Source organism: Octodon degus, unplaced genomic scaffold, assembly GCF_000260255.1.
Source record: "Octodon degus isolate 3935 unplaced genomic scaffold, OctDeg1.0 scaffold00083, whole genome shotgun sequence".
Taxonomy (NCBI): domain Eukaryota; kingdom Metazoa; phylum Chordata; class Mammalia; order Rodentia; family Octodontidae; genus Octodon; species Octodon degus.
The window spans coordinates 11,394,925-11,413,203 of NW_004524659.1; the positions used below are offsets into that span (position 1 = coordinate 11,394,925).

At 49.9% G+C, this 18,279-nt stretch overlaps 2 protein-coding genes across 2 annotated transcripts; both read right to left on the bottom strand.

Annotated features, from left to right (window-relative positions):
- Nucleotides 1-4,726: 4,726 nt before the first annotated feature.
- LOC101582609 (interferon lambda-2) lies at nucleotides 4,727-6,218 on the bottom strand. Its single transcript, XM_023721463.1, has 6 exons — nucleotides 6,212-6,218; nucleotides 5,908-6,095; nucleotides 5,482-5,559; nucleotides 5,063-5,223; nucleotides 4,908-4,974; nucleotides 4,727-4,825 (listed from the first exon to the last, which is right to left on the bottom strand). Exons 1-6 carry the CDS (start codon nucleotides 6,216-6,218, stop codon nucleotides 4,727-4,729), a joined length of 600 nt encoding a protein of 199 aa, XP_023577231.1.
- Nucleotides 6,219-8,268: 2,050 nt separating this feature from the next.
- LOC101583018 (interferon lambda-4-like) lies at nucleotides 8,269-9,669 on the bottom strand. Its single transcript, XM_004636883.1, has 5 exons — nucleotides 9,484-9,669; nucleotides 9,018-9,089; nucleotides 8,746-8,889; nucleotides 8,508-8,582; nucleotides 8,269-8,367 (listed from the first exon to the last, which is right to left on the bottom strand). The coding sequence occupies exons 1-5, from the start codon at nucleotides 9,667-9,669 to the stop codon at nucleotides 8,269-8,271; spliced, it is 576 nt and encodes a 191-aa protein (XP_004636940.1).
- Nucleotides 9,670-18,279: the final 8,610 nt, after the last annotated feature.

The following is an 18,279-nucleotide window of genomic DNA, read 5'->3' on the forward strand; positions in this document are numbered from 1 at the left end:
TGCCCTCTGGGAGGCTGAGGCAGGAGCATTTGAAGTTTGAGCCCCATCTCGACAACTTACATTTGAGGGAGACCCTGTGTGTAAAGCAAGGAGCCCACTGCCCCCAAATAACTGAGGTGTGTTTTCTCTCAAAGTGGAGGCAAAGTCCAAGCCTCAAGTCCAAGGTCAGCATCTGTAACCTCAAATGCAGCCTCACAGGTCCCATGCACAGGGACCTGAGGGAGCCTCCTCTCTTGCGTCTTCCAGCCTTGAAGCAGCCACAGCCCTCCCTCGCTGTGCCTTCACTCCATTTTCTGGTCCCTCTCCCTTTCCTCCCATCACACTCTCTGAGTGATGTCCCAACTGATCTGCCTCCTCCAATGGGACTCCAAGACTTCAATGGGCTCACCCTCGTGATCTGGGAAACCCCACTGCCAGGCATCCAAAGTGGAGGAAAGGCAGGGTCCCTAGGAGGAAAGAATGGATGGTTTCACAAGTGTGTCACCTGGTGACCCTAAACCATTCCCTAAAGGGGCCAGGAGGAGGGCTGCTATGGCCAGTGGCTCCTACTGCCTCTGGAGAGCTGATTGTTATATTCCCAGGAACTTTCCAAGTCAGTAGTGAAACAAAGACATTTACCAAATGGACTCCAAGGTAATGCTCCTTGCTGGCCCTCTGTATCCCTGGGAAGACTGAGCCTGGTGGTTTCAGGCCAACTAGGCAACATAACCAGGCTCCAAGAAAAGTGAGGCGGTAAGTTCACATTCAATGTATATGAAAACAATTGTGATAAATGCTAAACAGTACTTTCTGGCTTTTTCTTCATGAAACTGTTATCTATGCTCTTGAGATTCCTACCTGTTGGCTAGGATAGGATGAATTCCTAAGCCACCATACCTGGGGATGTGACATTCTTTGCAAAAAGGGCCACTGCAGCTAGAATGAGCTTAGGGGTATGGAGAGTGTCCCTGACTGGTGCCTCATAGGAACAGGAAAGGAGACAGAGAGAGATGCCCATGCAGAAGAGGCCCAGTGACAATGGGGCAGAGACTGCACTGAGGGATCTGAGGCCACCAAAGCCTACAGCAACCATCATGGCAGGAGAAGGCCAGGATGTTTGTCCCCTACGAGGCTCACAGAGACACCACCCTACCTGTACCTGAGGTTTGACTTCTGCTTCCAGGGCTGTGCGACGATACACTCAGTTGTGATGGTTGTTCTGTTTTGAGAAACACTGTGTACTTCAGGGTGGCCTCCCGCTCCACACCTACTGGAGCTCCCTGAGTGCTGGGGTAACAGGCAGGGCCACAGCACCTGGGCAGCTCTGGAACTTCAGGACACCTGCTGTGTGCGTGTTGGGACCACAGCCCTAGGAACCTGAACCATAGGGTCTTTGTGTCTCACGGTAGAAATGTAACAGACTGATGTGCTACTTTGTAACTCTCCCATACTCTATGCTTACAGGCTCTTCATGGCAGCTGGAAGGTGGCAGAGGGGCCTCTTTACCTCAGCGGAAATGGCAAGTGCTGTCACCTAGAGCTTTATTCCCATGGAGCAGCTTCCTAAAATCCTACTGGCCATCAGTCTCCATGGGTAACCAGCCAGAGCTCCCTTGCAAGTTGTTGGACTCAGAGCCCACGTTTCTGTGGATGCTGGGGAGGTGGAGCATCACTTCAGTCCTTCTGCACCATGGGAGAATCTGCAGTCGGGAGCAAAGGGGATCCTGAACCCGGAGCACACCCAGAGCTGGCACAAGGGGAGGCCACGAGGAGGGCTCTGAGCCTGGCTCCTCCTCCCTCGACTGTGATGGTAAAAGCAGCCATCAGGTACAGGAAGAGGGCAGATATCTGTGTCACAGTGAGTGCTGGAAGGCTGCAGGGGGCTGGCGAGAGTCCCATAACCACAGAACTCTGCTCTGATGCCTTAAAGATCAGACGGGCCAGGCACAGCGGTGCCCGATGTAATCCTGGTGCTCCGGGAGGCTGAGGCAGGAAGATCACAAGTTAGAGGCCAGCACGGGACACTTAGTTGATCGCTGTCCCAAGTAGAATGAAAAGTACTTAGTGCATAGGGCAGCAGCAGTGTTGTTTTCACGTGGGAGGCCCTGAGATTCACCATTGGGACCAAGAAAACGAAAGCGAGCCAGAACCAACCCAAGACAATCAGTCAGAGAAAACCAAACCAAGACCAAACTGAAACCAAAACTCAGTCAGCGCATTAAAGGAAAGACCAGAGTGATCATGGTAGAAGGCAGTGCCCTCTACAAGTTGAACACAGCAGTGGCCCAAAGCGCAGAGCTGTGCCAGACTCCCCTTTGCTAGAGAGCACAAACGCAGGTCGGATCCCTGAGTGACATCTGCCCCTGGGTCTGGCACAGGCAATCACTCTGTGCGCCAGAGGGAGGTCAGAGTGGGTCACACTGACTGAGGCTGGCCAGGTGCACAGGCAGAGTGGGGCCCTGGGACGCCCTAACCCTAACCCTAACCCTAACCCTAACCCTAACCCTCGCCTCCCCCAGGACCATCCAAGGCTTCCCAGGCAGTCTCCAAAGAATGTGCTGGTTTCAAGCTACATAAGGCAGAGGCAGCACCTTTAAAGATTTGGCCAAGTGTCCCATGAAGGAAATACTTAAGGATCTGGAAGTCTGGGGAATGGCAGGACCCCTCCCCAATTCAATTATTGTCACTCTTAATGGTGACATGGTGGATGGCCATGCAAGTCACTTGTATGCTCAATCACATCTCTGGTTGCACAATCAATTTCACTGCATGCAAGTTTGACCCAGACCCTGAGGATGTCATCTCACCCCACGTCCTGGGAGTTGTGTGCATCTTCCCTGCCATGTTCCAAGAACATCAGGTAAGGACACTGTCTTGGGGTATGAAATGGCCCAATGTATCCCCCTGAGCACCTCACAAAGACAATGTTCTCTGATTGAGGCAGAAGATAAATTAGTGAGGAAAAGGCCCTGGCCCTCAGGCAGTGTGGGTTCAGTGGATGGTGTACTTCACACTCAGGAATAATCCCCATAAAAGCAGAACACCAGGGCACTGGATGGTGCAGAACAGCAGATCTCTAGCAGCAGGCCGGGTCACGGCATGGCAGTTCCAGCCTGTGAAGCTCATGACTAACAGGCCCTGGCAACTAGAGACTGTATGGTAAGGCGGGACACTGGGAGTTTCCATAGACCCCAGCAAAGGGCAGTGCACCCCTGGGCTGTGGAAAAAAGTCAAGAGATCTACACAAACATACAGTCCTGAAAGCAGAGCCAACTGGGTACTAGGTCATAAAGGAGAAGTGCAAGGCAGTGAAACCATGTGGGGGGCTCAGTCTTTAAGCCTAGCCCATCAGCAGGTCAGGGGCACCCAGCAGCCATGGGCTATGGGTGCAAACGCTCGCCTGGTCCTTCCCCATTATCAGATAGTGTGTGAAGAGGCCCTAGTTTCCAAGGAAGCTCCTCTGCCCCAGGACACCACAAGATGCCAGTGACTGCTGGCTTCTGACTTTTACTCATTGCTTATGTTTGCCTGCAGGTGACCAACAAGTAATAGCTGGCACACTGTCCCTCCTCACCAGGCAGGGAGGGACACCTGCCCCAGGATGGAGGGATCCAGTGAGCAAGAGGGGCTGTGGCAGGGACATCTGCACTCTGCATGTTGCCAAGGCTCATGGAAATATATCTGGAAAGAGAGCAGGCGGAGTCTGGGGATGCGGGGTGAAGGAGCCAAGAGGCTGCATCACTCCAGGATAAGGCCTGAGTTCCCATGCAGTGTAATCGTGGGATCCTGCACACAGTGAGTTGATGTGAAGGAATGTGCAATGTGTGGTGCAGAGGAAACTCACCTGATAGCCTCCCACATCTTCAGAGGAGCCAAAAATAAAGTCAGAGGTGCACAAGGGCACACCTTCCGGTGGATGGCCATTGCAAGTCACTTGTATGCTCAATCACACCTCTGGTTGTACAATCAATTTCACTGCATGCAAGTTTGACCCAGACTCTGAGGATGTCATCTCACCCCGAGTCCTGGGAGTTGTGTGCATCTTCTCTGCCATGTTCCAAGAACATCAGGTAAGGACACTGTCTTGGGGTATGAAATGGCCCAATGTATCCCCCTGAGCCCCTCACAAAGACAGTGTTCTCTGATTGAGGCAGAAGACACAGGTGCAGAGAAGGTCAGCAGGGTCCAGGCTGAGAAGGGACTCAATGCTGCAGATTCCAAGAGGTGGGGTCTAGAACACAGACTGAGGAGCCAGAGAGCCAGAAGAGTCCCACCAGACAGGGTCACAGAATGCTCATCTGGAAACCAGGAGCAGCATGTGCAGCTGACACCTGGACCCACAAGGAGCAGTTTCTTTCAGACCTCCTGGTGCAAGCCCAGCAGGCCTTATGTGGGCTTGTATTCTGACACAGGATCACAGGCGCCTGCACCCCTGGATCTTGCATGGCCCTCAAACTATGTAGCCCTCAACACTGGATACAGGACAGCCTGTGTTGGTGCTGCTGCTCTCAGGGCTTAAATAAAAATTATTCACATCAACAAAACACTGTCCACCCAAGGGGGTCTTCTTCATTGTTTATTTGCAAAAGGGTCTTAAAAAGTAGAAAAATAGACATTTAATTAGCTGGGAGTTGGAGAATCCAACAGACAAATAAATACATAGTGATTGCGTGACAATAAATTAAAGCACATGCAGGACACAAATAAAATAGAGGCTTCCTTGGCAGGATTCAGGAGGGGTCCAGGACTCAGGTACACAGGTCTGCCCTGACAACACATCTCAGGTCCCCGGTGAGCAAGCGGAAGAGGTTCAAGGTGACAGAGTTCTGGAGACAGCCAGGGGACTCCTGTGGGGACACAAACAGTGCTCTGGAGCTGCCCGCGGTCGGTTATCCTGGTGTCCAGACACCAACCTTCTTGCACTCCTACCTTCTTGAAGGCCTGGTTGAGCCTCTGCAGCCAGTGGGACAGGCGGGGGCTGTGGGGTCTGGGGATGCTGTAGGTGAGGCCCGGGCCTGTGAGCAGAAATGGGCTGTGAGCTTGGCCTTCAGGAAAGAGTGGGGGTCAGAGCCCAGGTTATGCACAGGGACGCAGGACTCACACAGGCCTGCAGCTGGGCATGGATGTGACATAGTGTGGATAGGGGCTTCTCCAGAACATCCTCCAGGGCTGGGTCAGTCACGTTGCCCAGGACCTCCAGGGTCAGGGCCAGCTCAGCCTGCAGGGCCACGGGGCGCTCCCATACCTGGGCCAGGACATGGGCACAGGTGAGGGATGCTCAGACAGAAGACAGAGCAGGGGCGGGGGAGATGAGGACAGAAGGGATGAGGGGAAGTGACAGGTCAGGGGACAAGGGAAAGGTGACAGAGTGGCCAAACATGGAGAAGAATGGATGAGGACCATCATGGAGGGACAGACAGGGACAAAGCAGGAGGGCAATGTGCCCAATACCAGGCTGGAGGCTGGGACCAGTGAGTGCTGGCTGGGCCTGAGCCGCACTCACCTGCAGCTGCCTCAGGTCCCAGGTCCTGGGGAAGGGGCGTGCTCTGCACACAGTGTTCTTCGGCAGGAGCTGCTTTTCCTAGGCAGCAAATGCCCAAGTTAGCTCACCCTTGGGATGAGCCTTGGGACATTGGGTTTGGAGGATGATTCATGACAGGAAAGTGGCAAGTTTAAAACCAGGGGGTGGCGAGGGCCCTTCCACTACAGGGGACATAGTGGGGCCCTTGCAATAGGAGCACAAGGAGATGCAGAGCTGCCACTGTTTAATGAGCCCACTATGGCGAGGGAGAGGCTATAGCTCTAGGGGGGAGTTTGAGGTCAGCCCACTGCAGAGAGGGCTAGGTCCATGTCTACCTCATGTGGGGAGAGAATTCACATGGGCAAGGCTGGAGGGGAGCCCCAAGAGAGGCATTCAGGGGAGACTCACAAAGGCATCTTTGGCTGTCTTGAAGGCCTGCAGCTCTTGTGTGGGCAGAGACTGGAACTGGGCCCTATGACATTTCCTGGTGTCCAGAGAGATACAGTGGGTTCTGTCCACAGGAACTGCCCGAGTCCTGGTTGGCACTGTGACAAACACCACCATCAGCAGCAGCAGCATGGAACCTCCAGCAGGGTCTGTGTGTCAGAGGGACAGCAAGTAAGGTGCTGTTGGGTGCCAGGGCTTAATGCCTGTTTGGGCATTGACAGCCATGGCCATGCTGCGGTCTCACCTGGCTTCATCCTGCTCTTACCCTCCATGGCTGACTGAACGCAAATGTGTGCCTGAGGCTGGCAGTTCTGTTCTCTACCTCTGTCGGCCTTGGAGTCTTGAGCCTCAGTGTTACATGTGGATCTCGGCCTGCTGCTCAGTGACAAGGTGTTACTGGGTGTCCAACTCTGTCCATAATGCCGTCCTGCCTCAACTCCGGGGTGGTGCTTTTATCCTGGACTGAGGGATAGTCCCAGATGATGTGTGAAAAGTGAAAAATGCAGCCTGACATAGACACTGCCAGCCAATAGGGGAATTTGGGCTGGGAAACCAGAGGGGGCAGGGCCTCAGCCAGGTGAGGAGTAAGGAAAGAGAACGTTCTAGGCCCTGACTCACAGGACTGGAAGTGAGGTGAGTGAGGAATCCTCAGGGCTAGGGCCCTTTTAGCACACACTGTTGGATGGTAATGGGACTGGATGGATCTGGGATACAGAGCTGAATAGGGGCTTGAATAGTCCAGGTAGTGGGAAGGAATGTCAGACCCCCTCATACCCTTAGCAACTGCCTGACAACTGAGAGCTTTTTAGAAGAATGTCTAGGGTGGGCAAAGGTATATAAAGGAGACTACCTGTTGATGGTTTGGGTAGGGAAACCCCAAGTCTGGCCACTCTTCCCCATATGTCACTTACAGGGGTTGGGGAGGTGACCAAGCTGCCACAGAGCCCCTTCATTGTCAGAGACCTGGAGAACTCAGGAGATTGAAACTGTTCTGGAGTTGTAGTGAGACCAAAGGTCCTGTGGGCCCCACAGATTTGCCACCAAGGCCTTATTCAGTCCACAAGGACTGCTGGGCTCCAGCCTCACAACGCACACTGTACGTGATGTCAGGAGACGGCTTTCCGGGGAAGAAATCACAAAGCCACTGCTCATGGAGCTTCCGGCTCCAACCCTTCTTTTTCTCATTTACAATTTGTGGGAGAGAGGGACACTGCAAAACTCTGTGCTCTCATTCACAAGACGTTTCCGAAGCAAGGGCAGGATTGGCCCAAATCACCGTCCTGTTCCACTGTAAGGCAAGGTTTAGTTCTGGCTGCGGGAGAAAGCCGTGACTGTGCAGTGTTGTAGATTGCAAACCTATGCATCATCGGGGTGTGTGTGTGTGTGTGTGTGTGTGTGTGTGTGTGTGTTCGTGTTTTGCTGGTGGTGTATATAGGCCCTGCACATTCTCCGTGCATGCTCTATCACTCAGCTCTGCCTGACTTCTTTCTCTGAGAATGTAGTTCAGTGAGGGAAAAACTCAGGCTCTGCAGCAAAACACGGGCACATACTTACTAATTCTGACCTGTGAGACTTCTAAGGCCTTTGAACCAGATGCGCAGTTCCCAGCACAAATTGGTACCCACACATTCAGACACAGAGGACGATGGGATCACTTGTTTATAAGGCAAGTAGAAAACCCCCGTTTTGTACAGGGGGAAACTGAATCTCTGGGAAAAGCCATGTGCAGTCACACTCTGCACCAGCCTACAGAATAGGAAATGCACATGGGATTTGCACAAATGGGAGTAACATACACCTAAAAGGATCCAAAGAAAGATAACAACTCAAGGACATTTCAGCCTTTCACTTTCACTTGGGAAATGGGGCCCTCGTGGTTGCACTCCCAGAGTCACAGATTCAGAGGAGTCCTGCATAGTGTAAATCCGTGGGGGCGGGGGTGCGGGTGGGGCGGGGTGGGGGAGGGAACGTTTGGAACTCAGCAGAAGCTGAGATGGCGGGGCACCCCAGGAGCAGGGGCTGGTTCCACCATAGGCAGAGTCCGCCGCGATCATGCCCAGAGCGCAAGTCAATTCCTCAACGCCGAGCAGGCGGAGCTTCGGGCAACTCCTCCCGCAAGCAGCGGCGCTTTGCGCTACCGAGGACATCTCCGCCTTTGGAAATTTTCGCGCTCTTCCCTTGCCCTGCGCAGCGGCGTCCAGGTCTGGCCAATCGTGGCAGACAGTCTCTCGAGCCTCCTATTCTTTGGCCGGCGGACACGCCCGTCGAGGAAGCTGCAGCCAATGGCGTGGAGTGTACGAGTCCCGCCAAACCTGAGCAATGTCAGACGCAGGGCCCTGAGGTCGCCGCCAGCCTGAGGTCCCGGGTGAGCAAGCGCAGCAGGTTGAAGATGACAGTGGCTTCGTGGCAGCGAGCCGAGTTCTGGGCGCCAAGCGGGAAACAGAGTCAAGCTTCGCCCACCTCAGAGCCCAGAGCCCGCTGGCCAGCGCTGGAGCCCCGGGGTGCGTCCCACGCTGTGCCCTCTCGGGTACCCTGAGGCCGAGCTGCGCGGCCTCACTCACCGCTCTGCGCAGCTCCGGGCGCCTTCTCCGGGGCTGTAAAGATCTCCTCCCGGGGCGCAGCCGGGCCAGCTGCAACTGCGGGGACAGGCGGTGAAGGGGGCGCTTAAGTTCTCCCGTTTCTGCTGGCCCTGGCCCGGACACCGCCCCCCTTCAATAGCCCGACTCCAGTGGCCCGGGACAGGAGTCCTTGGGTCCCACTCCCACCCCGGGCGTCCTCTCAGGCGCAGCTGTCACTTACACAGGCAGCCACGTCCCTGCCGGCGGCCTCCAGCAGCTCGAGCGTTGCGCCTGCTCCGGGGAAGCGCTCTGGGCTGGGCAGACCACCCAGCACCACTTGGGCTTCTGCGATGCTTCGGGCCACTCGGCGGAGCCAGGCGCAGGACTGTGGGGGCGACAGCGTTAGGGGCACAGCGCTGTAGGGACAGCGCTAGGAGGCTATAGGATCAGGGGTGACAGTGTTAGGGGGTGATAGCGTTATGATCTCCGCCCAGGCCTCGCCTCCAAGCTCACCGAAGGCCTGGACAGATCCCTCGCCGTGCGTGCAGAGCAGTTGCGGGGCTGCCAGCCCAGCGTCTCCTTCTCCTGCAGCACAAGCAGAGCAGGTGAGGCCAGGACTCCTCCTGGGGCCCCTGCCAGGCTGCCCTGCGTCCTAGACCAGGCTGAAGGGCCAAGGAACGCCCTGGCATCCTCTGAGGAGCCTGGAGACTCCAGGATGCCTCGAGCTGGCCCTGAAATGCACCCCATGTTGCTCCTGCCCATCCCTGCGCCCCTGCAGCAAGCTGGTTCCCCTTGTGACCACTCTCCTCCCTGACACAGGGAGACACAAGGCAGTGTCTGGGTCTGAATTGTGGACCTGACACAGGAGGTGAGCCTGCAGGCAGGAGGACACAAATGTTCCTTGGGAGAAGGACTGCTGTCTCCAAGGTTGGTGGGTCAGGGCAGGGCTAGCAGTGCCAAGGGCCCAAGGGTCACTCACATAGCTGTCCCTCAGAGCCTTGACTGCTGCCAGTGCCCTGGGGTCCAGGGAGCGGTAGTGTGAGAGCAAGCAGCGCCTGTGGGCCACCAGGCCTTGGTCTTCAGCCACCCTGGTGTCGGCGGCCACGGCCAGCATGCACAGGATCCCCAGCCCTGCAGCCAGTGCGGCTCTGCCACTTGGCTCCATCTCTGCCCCTGCAGGCAGCAAGGAAGTCAGGGAGTCTAGGCACAAGGCCTTTGGAGGCCACCGCTGCTTCTCTTTCCTCTCCCACAGGACTGACTGATGCTGGGGCACTGGGTGCTGGTCGTGGGGGCAAGATCACCCCACAGGGGCCGAGCTGCCCACTTTCCCTCAGCTTTACCCGTGTTGCTCACCTGCAGTGCCCCTTGGGTGAGTGGTTCTGCCGCCTGGCCTGCCTCCCCTGTCCTGCAGGAGGTATACAGAGTGATGTGGGCCTCAGCAGTGCTACCCTGACCAGCCATGGTAGCTTTTATGTGCCTGAATGCGAAAAGAGTGAGCAATTGGGCTTCCCCATCCTGGGAATCTCTTTCCAAACGTCAGCGCTGGGCCCAAGCGCTGTAGGATCCTTGCCAGGCAATGAGGACTTTAGCCACAGTGCCCTTTTGCCAGGGATGATTTGGGCCCAGTTCTCTCTCCAAAGCAAACTATCTCATCTGGTCTGTGCACATCTGTTTGTTTTCTGTTACTGTTTTTGGTTGTTCTGCACTCTAGGAATGAACTGCATACACACCTTTCCTTTTGAGTGAGCCCGCTAGCATTTCTGGGATTTCCACCTGAACAGGTACCTGAGGGTCTCACAACACCTGTTTTTAGAGAGCTTCTTCAGCATCCTTTGCCTTACGATTACATTCTGTTCATCTGCCCCTGTATTTGTATTTTCTTTTGCTACCTTAATACCCCCTTACTCTTCTCTCTGCTTTTTCATTATCCATGTCTCAGGTGAGCTCTTTCTGCATTTCCTATTTATTTTATTCATTCTGCCAAGGATGTAACCAGTGACCCCCGGTGTGTTAAGACAAGTGCTCCACCGGGGAGCCATACTCCAGCCCAGTGTTTATTTCTTTCCCAACTCTAAAAGCATTGTCATGTTAAAAATTAGAATTATGGACTTCCTTTTAAATGATAGCTAATATGCCCTAGGCCCCTGCAGGCCCTCTTCATGTGCCCTGTGGTTTTCTCCCCAGCAACACTGTGAGGTAAGTCATCTTATTGGCTGGTGTTTCATAGTTGAGGACACTGAGGCTCAGGGAGGCTACACCTCCTGCCGGAACTCACACACTGGGGAGATGTGAAGTGGAGATTTGATCTTAGCCTACCTGGGTATTATTAGCAAAACTCTTCTATCTCTTAGCTGATCCATATAAAATAGCTTAAATATGTTTTGAGCAAGTTTGCCAACTTCTCTAAATGGGACTGCTTTTAATCACAATTAAATTCATTAACAAATATTGATATTACATTTAATTAGTGACTTCTATGGATGTGTGCCTTTCCTTACATTCACATGACAAAATTATTTTATATGTTTTAGTGCACATTTGTCTTGCTCAAAAGTATAGAACTATAGTGATATTGAAATAGTTGAAGTATAAAACCTAAAAATACAAGACAGCAATTCTCCTCAAACATTAGAAGAGGTCCCACAAAGTGTGACAGCAAAGCATATCTTCCAAGGTTTGGTTAACCTCATCCACCCTTTCTAGCATCATATATTTCATTTGGGAACCAAAATTACTTTGGAAAGGTAATTTCATCCCCCATACCTGAAGTAGGGTCCCTGAGCTAGCTGCAGCTATTTACCTCCATTTGTCTTCCTGGTTGAAGTGCCTGGAGTTTTGGCAGTCATGTGGCCTAAGCCAATCTAGCCAGAATGAATCTCAGTCCTGGGTATCTTAGGGAAAGGATGTCATGTCCTTTCTTCCTCCTGGAAAAAAGTGAGGTTTGAACCCTGAGGAGCCACTACCACATCTTGGAATTACAAGTATAAACAGCCTTCTCACCAGCTGAAGGGAGACCTGAAGGGTCTGTCTGTCTGTCTGTCTGCCTGTTTGTCTGTCTGTCTGTCTTTTCTTTGACAAACTGAAAGTCTGGGGTGTTTAAGCCCCTGAATCAAATCTTACCTGAAGCCTCACTTCTAACTCTGGACTTCTCAGTTTTCCAAGCTGTTATGGTTTGTGTCTAGTTGTCTCCCCAAAGCCTCATGTAGTCATGGGGTGGGGACTTCTAGAATTTGAGATTAATCCATGATCAAGGTAGGGGTTATGGGTCTTGGTACTGCTGGGATTATGAGTGTGAGTGTTACACCCAGCCTGGGGCGTATAGCCTGAATGCCACTTAAGGGAGACAGTAGCCACTGTTGCCACTACTCCTTCCTTTGCTGTCTTCCTGTTTGCTGCTTCCATGTAAGCATGCTGCCTGCCATGTGCTGCCCTGCCTTGGAGCCAGCTGAGTATGGACCGAAACCTCCACTAACTGTGAGCTAAATAAACCTTTCCTTCCTTCATTTTGGGAGTCGAGTATTTGTCCCAGAAATGAGAGAAGAGTAACTGAGACACAAGGCCATACATTCCCCATTGTTCAAGCCAGTATAAATTGGATTTTTTGTTTATTTCCCACCAAAAATGTCCCAAGTGATATACAGCTTAGGGCTGAAATAAAATCATATGTCTTCAAAGATCAAAGAATTACAAGTAAAATTAGTAATGGCTAGAAGTATGGAGGGCCATAAATACCAGATGCAGGGCCAGCCTCATAGCTAAGCAGACTAAAGCTCCTGCTTAGGCAGAGTGCAGCAGCCTGGGTTCGATCCCCAACTTGCCGTGCTGGCCCCACCCCCAGGGGTGCACTGAGACAGTGACTGGGGTGTGGTGGTGCACACCTGTAATCCCAGATATGGGGAGGCTGAGACAGGAGGATCACTACCAGTCCAAGCTGTGTAAGACCCTGTACCAAATAAATAAATAAATAAATAAATAAATAAATATTAAGAATTAAAACAAACAAAACCAAAACAAGCAACAAAAATTGTGGAGTCCTAGTCAGCTCAGCAATTGTATACCTGGACATTTATTCCAGAGAAATGAAAACTTACATTCATGCAATAGCATAATTTTTGCTATTCAAATGTTCACAATAACTGTATTTGTAATTGCTGAAACTAGAAAGCCCAGATATCCTTCAAATGGTGAATGGCTAAACAAATTCTAACACACAAATACTGTGAAATCAAAATGCACTATTGATACCTGCAGCAACCTGCATGAATATCCAGGCAGCTGTGCTGAGCAAGGAAAGCCCACCTCAAAAGACTACACACCGCATGTCCCTAATTAGGTAATATTTCAAAATGATGAAATCTTAGAAGTGGAGAATAAACTTGGTTGTTGCACAGGGACAACGTAGGTAGTAGAGGGAGGGAGGCAGCGTGTTTGTCAAAGGCAACACTGGGGCTCTTGTGGGAATTAAATATATATATATATATATATATATAATATTTGGTACAAAGTCTCACTATGTAACTTGGACTCGTAGTGATCCTCCTGTTTTCAGCCTCCCCACGCCTGGACTTGTCGGCCAGCTCAGCATGCCTAGGGGAAGGGGGCAGCGTAGCATGTGGTGCTGGAGATCAGGGATCAGGGATTGAACCTGGTCCCTGCGCTTGCTTAAGCAGACCCTTAGTCCACTGGAAACTGCTCTATGTTGACTGGCAGTGCATGCATTGACCTAAACATTTGACAACACTGTATAAAATAACATATACACATGCACACGCACATGCACATGTGTACACACACAGAGAGAAGCACTAAAAAGAGGTAAAATAAGATATCAGAATAAGATAAATGAAATGTGCCAATGGTGTATCCTAGTTGTGATATTGTACTACAGTAATTATAAGACATTACCACTGGTGGAAACTGAATGTATTACCTCTCTCATTTTTAATTGTTATGACCAAATAACTAGAAAAACACAGTAGGGGAGGAGAAATCTACTTTGGATCATGGTTTCAGAGGTTAAAGTCCTGGTCATTTGGCTTCTGGGTCCCCATGGTGTGGCAGAACATCAGGGCAGACAGTCCTGGTGGAGGAAAATCGCTCCCTGAAGAGGCAGAGCGAAAGGCCAGGTACAGTCCCCAAGTCACAGCCCTCTGACCCGAGCCTTCAGTCTGCCCCACCGCCAGTTCCCATCACCTCCCAATGATCAAAATATGATCTCATCAATGGATCGACCCAATCCCTACCCCAAAAGCCCATTACCTGGCAACCAAGACCTCAGCACACGACCTTAGGGGACACTTCAAATCCAAACCACCATGCAGGGTGAAGGATGCCCAGGATCTCTACAAGTTATTTCTCATAATAGCACTCAAATTTTCCATTATCCCAATAACAGGGACCTGTCAGCTCAGTTGTTTAAGTGTCTGCTTATGCAAATGCAGTCAGGCGCAGGATACTGAGGTTCAATCCCCACCTCCACCTGCATTAACAGACACGGCCTTAAGGCAGCCTGAGCCAGCCCAAAAAAAATCATTCCCTTTATCCCAATAACAATTTCAGTCAAAACAACTCCGGGGGAGAAATGAAATCCACAAGAAGCAAATGGCCTGCTCCGAAGTTTAACCATGGGAAAAGTGTCGAGGGTTTAAGGAACCAAGGGCAGGTGGCACACACAGGGAATAGCAACAGGAAACCATTACTACTCCCAGGCACGACAAGCAGAGAGTGGAGCTGTAGACAGAGAAACAGCCTTGCTGGAAAGGAACCAGGCAAATAGAGAACAAGTACCCCAGCCCTGCCTTTCCACCCACCCTCATTCTCCTGCCAGCCCCTCCAGCCTCCAGCACACCTGAGGGCACCACAGCACAGGGTGCGGGGTGAGGCAGTCCTTCGCTCAGCCATTACCAGCAAGCCCAGGGATCAGATGAATCTCCTCTACCTCTAAGAAAACTCTCAGAAATTCTCCACCATACCAGCCGTAGAAGCAGCAGTGGTCTGGTATTCTCTTCCTATCCCATGAGTTTGATGTTTCAGTTCTCAGTCTCTCAAGTAGAATTTATTCTCTTTGTAAGAAATTCAAATATTTATAATTCTAAATATTCCTATGATCACTGCCTCAATTTTCATGCTTTCCCCAGAGATAGCCCACAGTTAATGTGAGACACATTATTGCCTACCTTTTCATACACAGAGATATATCATAAAGCTCTAGGAATATGTATTTGGGTGCTTGTTTTAATTAAGCTTTTTATTTTGACATAATTGTAGATTCAAATACAATTATAAGAAATAATATGAAGAGTTGCTGTATATCTTTTCCCAAGTTTCCCCTAGTGGTACTATTTTAGCAAAAGTCAACTGGGTGTGACTGGGCATGGTGGTGCATGCCTGTAATCCCAGCGCTTGAGAGGCAGAGGCAAGTGGATCGTTACAAGTTCGAGACCAGCCTGGGCTACAAAGTGAGCTCAAGGCCAGCCTGAACTGCATAGCAAGACCCTGTCTCAAAAACAAAACAAAACAAAGTGGTGTGATGGTGCAAGACTATAATCCTAGCACTTTGGGTAACTGAGGCAGGAGGATTACAAGTTCAAGCTCAACTCAGGCAACCTAATGAGACCTGCTTCAAAATAAAAAATGGGTAGAGGTGTGACTCAGTGTGAAGACCTTAGATTTAGTTCCAGTACAAAAACAAAGGTGCCAAATTATTTAGGATGTTGACCCATGTCAACACAGATGATGTACAGGCAAACCATCCTTTTTCTGCCAGGCTGGCCTTGAACTTGAAGCAGTCCTCCTGCCTTACCCTCCCGAGTGCTGGGATTACAGGTGTGAGGCACAATGCCTGGCATTACATTGCTTTTTAAGTCACAGCCACTGTCCTTCTACCCCTGTCTTCCTGTAACCACTGGCAACCCCTAATCTGCCCTTCATTTTGATAATTTTGTCATTTACAGAATGTTACATAAATGGAAACATCCAGTATGCAACATTTTGCTATAAGTGGAGAAAAAACCAACCTAATCCTCTAGAGATTTACCAGACAGATGTGTATATGAATTTATTAATTTTTGTTTATCAGTAGCGTTCTCCAGTATGCATGTACCAGCTTGTTTAACCACTCACCTGTTGGAGGATGTGGATTATTTCCACATTGGGGCTATTACAAATAAATAAACATTTATGTACAAGGTTTTGTGTGAAAATGATTCTCCATTTCAGTGGGCTCAACGTGCAGGAACACAATTACCGAGTTGTATGATAATTGCAAAGTCGGGCTCGGCAGAAAGTGCCTCACTGCTTTCCGGAGTGGCTGCGCCTTTCACACTCCCGCTAGCACTGTATGCGTCATCTCGTTTCCTCAACAACATTGAGTGTTATCGCAGGTTTTTATTTTAGCTATTTTGATAGGTATGCAATGATGTCCCCGTATGGTTTTAATGTGCGTTTCTCTCAACATATCTTATTGCTTACTTACCATTTATGGATTCCAATTGAATTGTTGACAGTTTTTTTTTTTGTTTGTTTGGTTGGTTTTTGTATTGTAGGGAAGGGTCTACAGGGTGTTCAGGGTCTAACTACTAGATCAGACTCGTCGTGATCCTCCTGTTTACAGCCTCCCAACAGCTGGGATTGATTACAGGTGTGCGCCACCACGCCCAGTCTCAGTTGCTGTCTCAGCGCTCCCTGGGGGTGGGGCTGGTAGGTGGGCTGGCACGGCAGGCCCGAGACCAAACCCCCCAGCCGCTGCACCTGCTTGTAGGCACTTTAATCCACTAGCTATTTGGCTGGCCCTCTGTTGACAGTTTTACTGTTGACTTTTGAGAGTGCTTTCCCTGTGCCAGATTCCAGCCCCTTGTCAGATCGGTCAGCTGCTGACCATTTCCCCAGCTGGTACTCGCCTTTCCATCCTCTTTTTTTTTTTTTTTTTTCAGAACCGGGGTTTGAACTCAGGCCTTTGTGCTTGCCAGGGAAGCACTTATTCCACTGAGCCATCTCCCCAGGACGTTTTTCTTTCTTTTCCTCTTCTTCTTCTTTTTTTTTTTTTTAGGGCAAACATTTTTGATCAAGTCTACTTGGTCACAGTTTTGGCATTTATGGATTGAGTCCTTGACATAAAGTCCAACCTTTGCTCAATGCAAATCCCAAATATTTTGTCATGATTGTTTCTAAAAGGCTTACAACTACATAATTTCCTTTTAAGTCCCTGATTCATTTTGAGATGCTTTTATATTAGGTTTAAGATTCAAAGCAACATTCATTTTTTGACTCTACAGGGCAAGTTGCTCCAGTGCCATTTATTGAAAAGGCAGTTTCCTCCACTGAATTGCTTTTGTATGCATGAATATTGTTAAACAGAAGTAGTGTCACACCACCTGTACCGCGCAGTAATTTTATCACCATATATGCTCAAAGAATTTTTCATGTCAGTACACATAGATTCACCTCATTGTATCTAACTCATGCAGGTCTAGCTGGACCTGGGGGTTCATGATACCTTTCCCTGCTAGGATGCGGGGGCAGGAGACTTGCGCATGGGAAGAGAGATGGGTCATGATCTTTACTTACCTTTACCTGAAGTTTAGCATTTCTTTCCATCACAGATGTAGGCAGCAATCCTGGGGATCTGCTCAGTGGCAGGGTGCTTACCTCACATGTATGTGTGAGTCCCCGGATTCCATCCCCAGAACCACACACACACATGAACACATACATACACTACAATAAGCTGTAACAGTATTGGATCCTATGACCCCATCAGTGAAAGAGTCCACACTTTCTATAATTATTTCTGTAATTACAGAAATAGTTCTTTTTTTTTTTTTTTTTTTTTTCGGAACCAGGGATTGAACTCAGGCCCTTGCGCTTGCCAGGGAATCGCTTATTCCACCGAGCCATCTCCCCAGCCCCAGAAATAGTTCTTACCTTGAAATACCATTTACATTCATTACCACCTTAAAAGGATACTATTTACTAGACCTCTTGGTATATTTTGCTACTTAGTACCTTAATACTTTGGGTTTCTCAGGAAGGTAGATGTGCACATGAAGAGGACTAAGAGATGGAGTAGGGGAGGGAAAGGGGCCATAAAAGGAATCACGACATGTTATGAACATGTACCCATTCCCCACAATGAATGTAATAATTATGTACTGAAGATATGTACTACTAATAAAAAAAACGTTTAAATGAGATGAAATAGCTTCTCCATTTTAAAAAATAAAGATGCACCTATAGTATTGTGTCACAAAGCTGTTCTATGTTCAGTAATTGTGTTTCACTATAATTAATTTCTGCATATTCCTGCATGTTTAATAGTACGTATTTAAATATATGATTCAGGGACTTGGAATCTAACTCGGTGGCAGGGCCCTTGCTGGCTTACTCAAGGCCCGGGGCTGGCTGGGGAGATAGCACAGTGGAATAAGTGCCTGCCTGGCAAATGCAATGTCCTGAGTTTGATCCTTGGCACCACCAAAAAAAAAAAAAAAAAACCTTTCAACCAATAAGTGATTATATCAAGGCTTGTTCATAAATGCCAATTGCTTTCTTGTACAACAATGAACACTGGAATTTGCAATTAAAAACAACATGTATGGATCTGGAGTTAGAGCTCAGTTGTAGACCATTGTTTGTCATATCAAGATCCTGACTTCAGTCACCAGCACAAAAAGAAAGAATGAGGGGCTGGTGAGATGGCTCAGTGGTCTAAAGCACCTACTTAGAACAAGCTTAGCAAAGCACAGGGACCGCGGTTCAATCCCCCAGCACCACATGC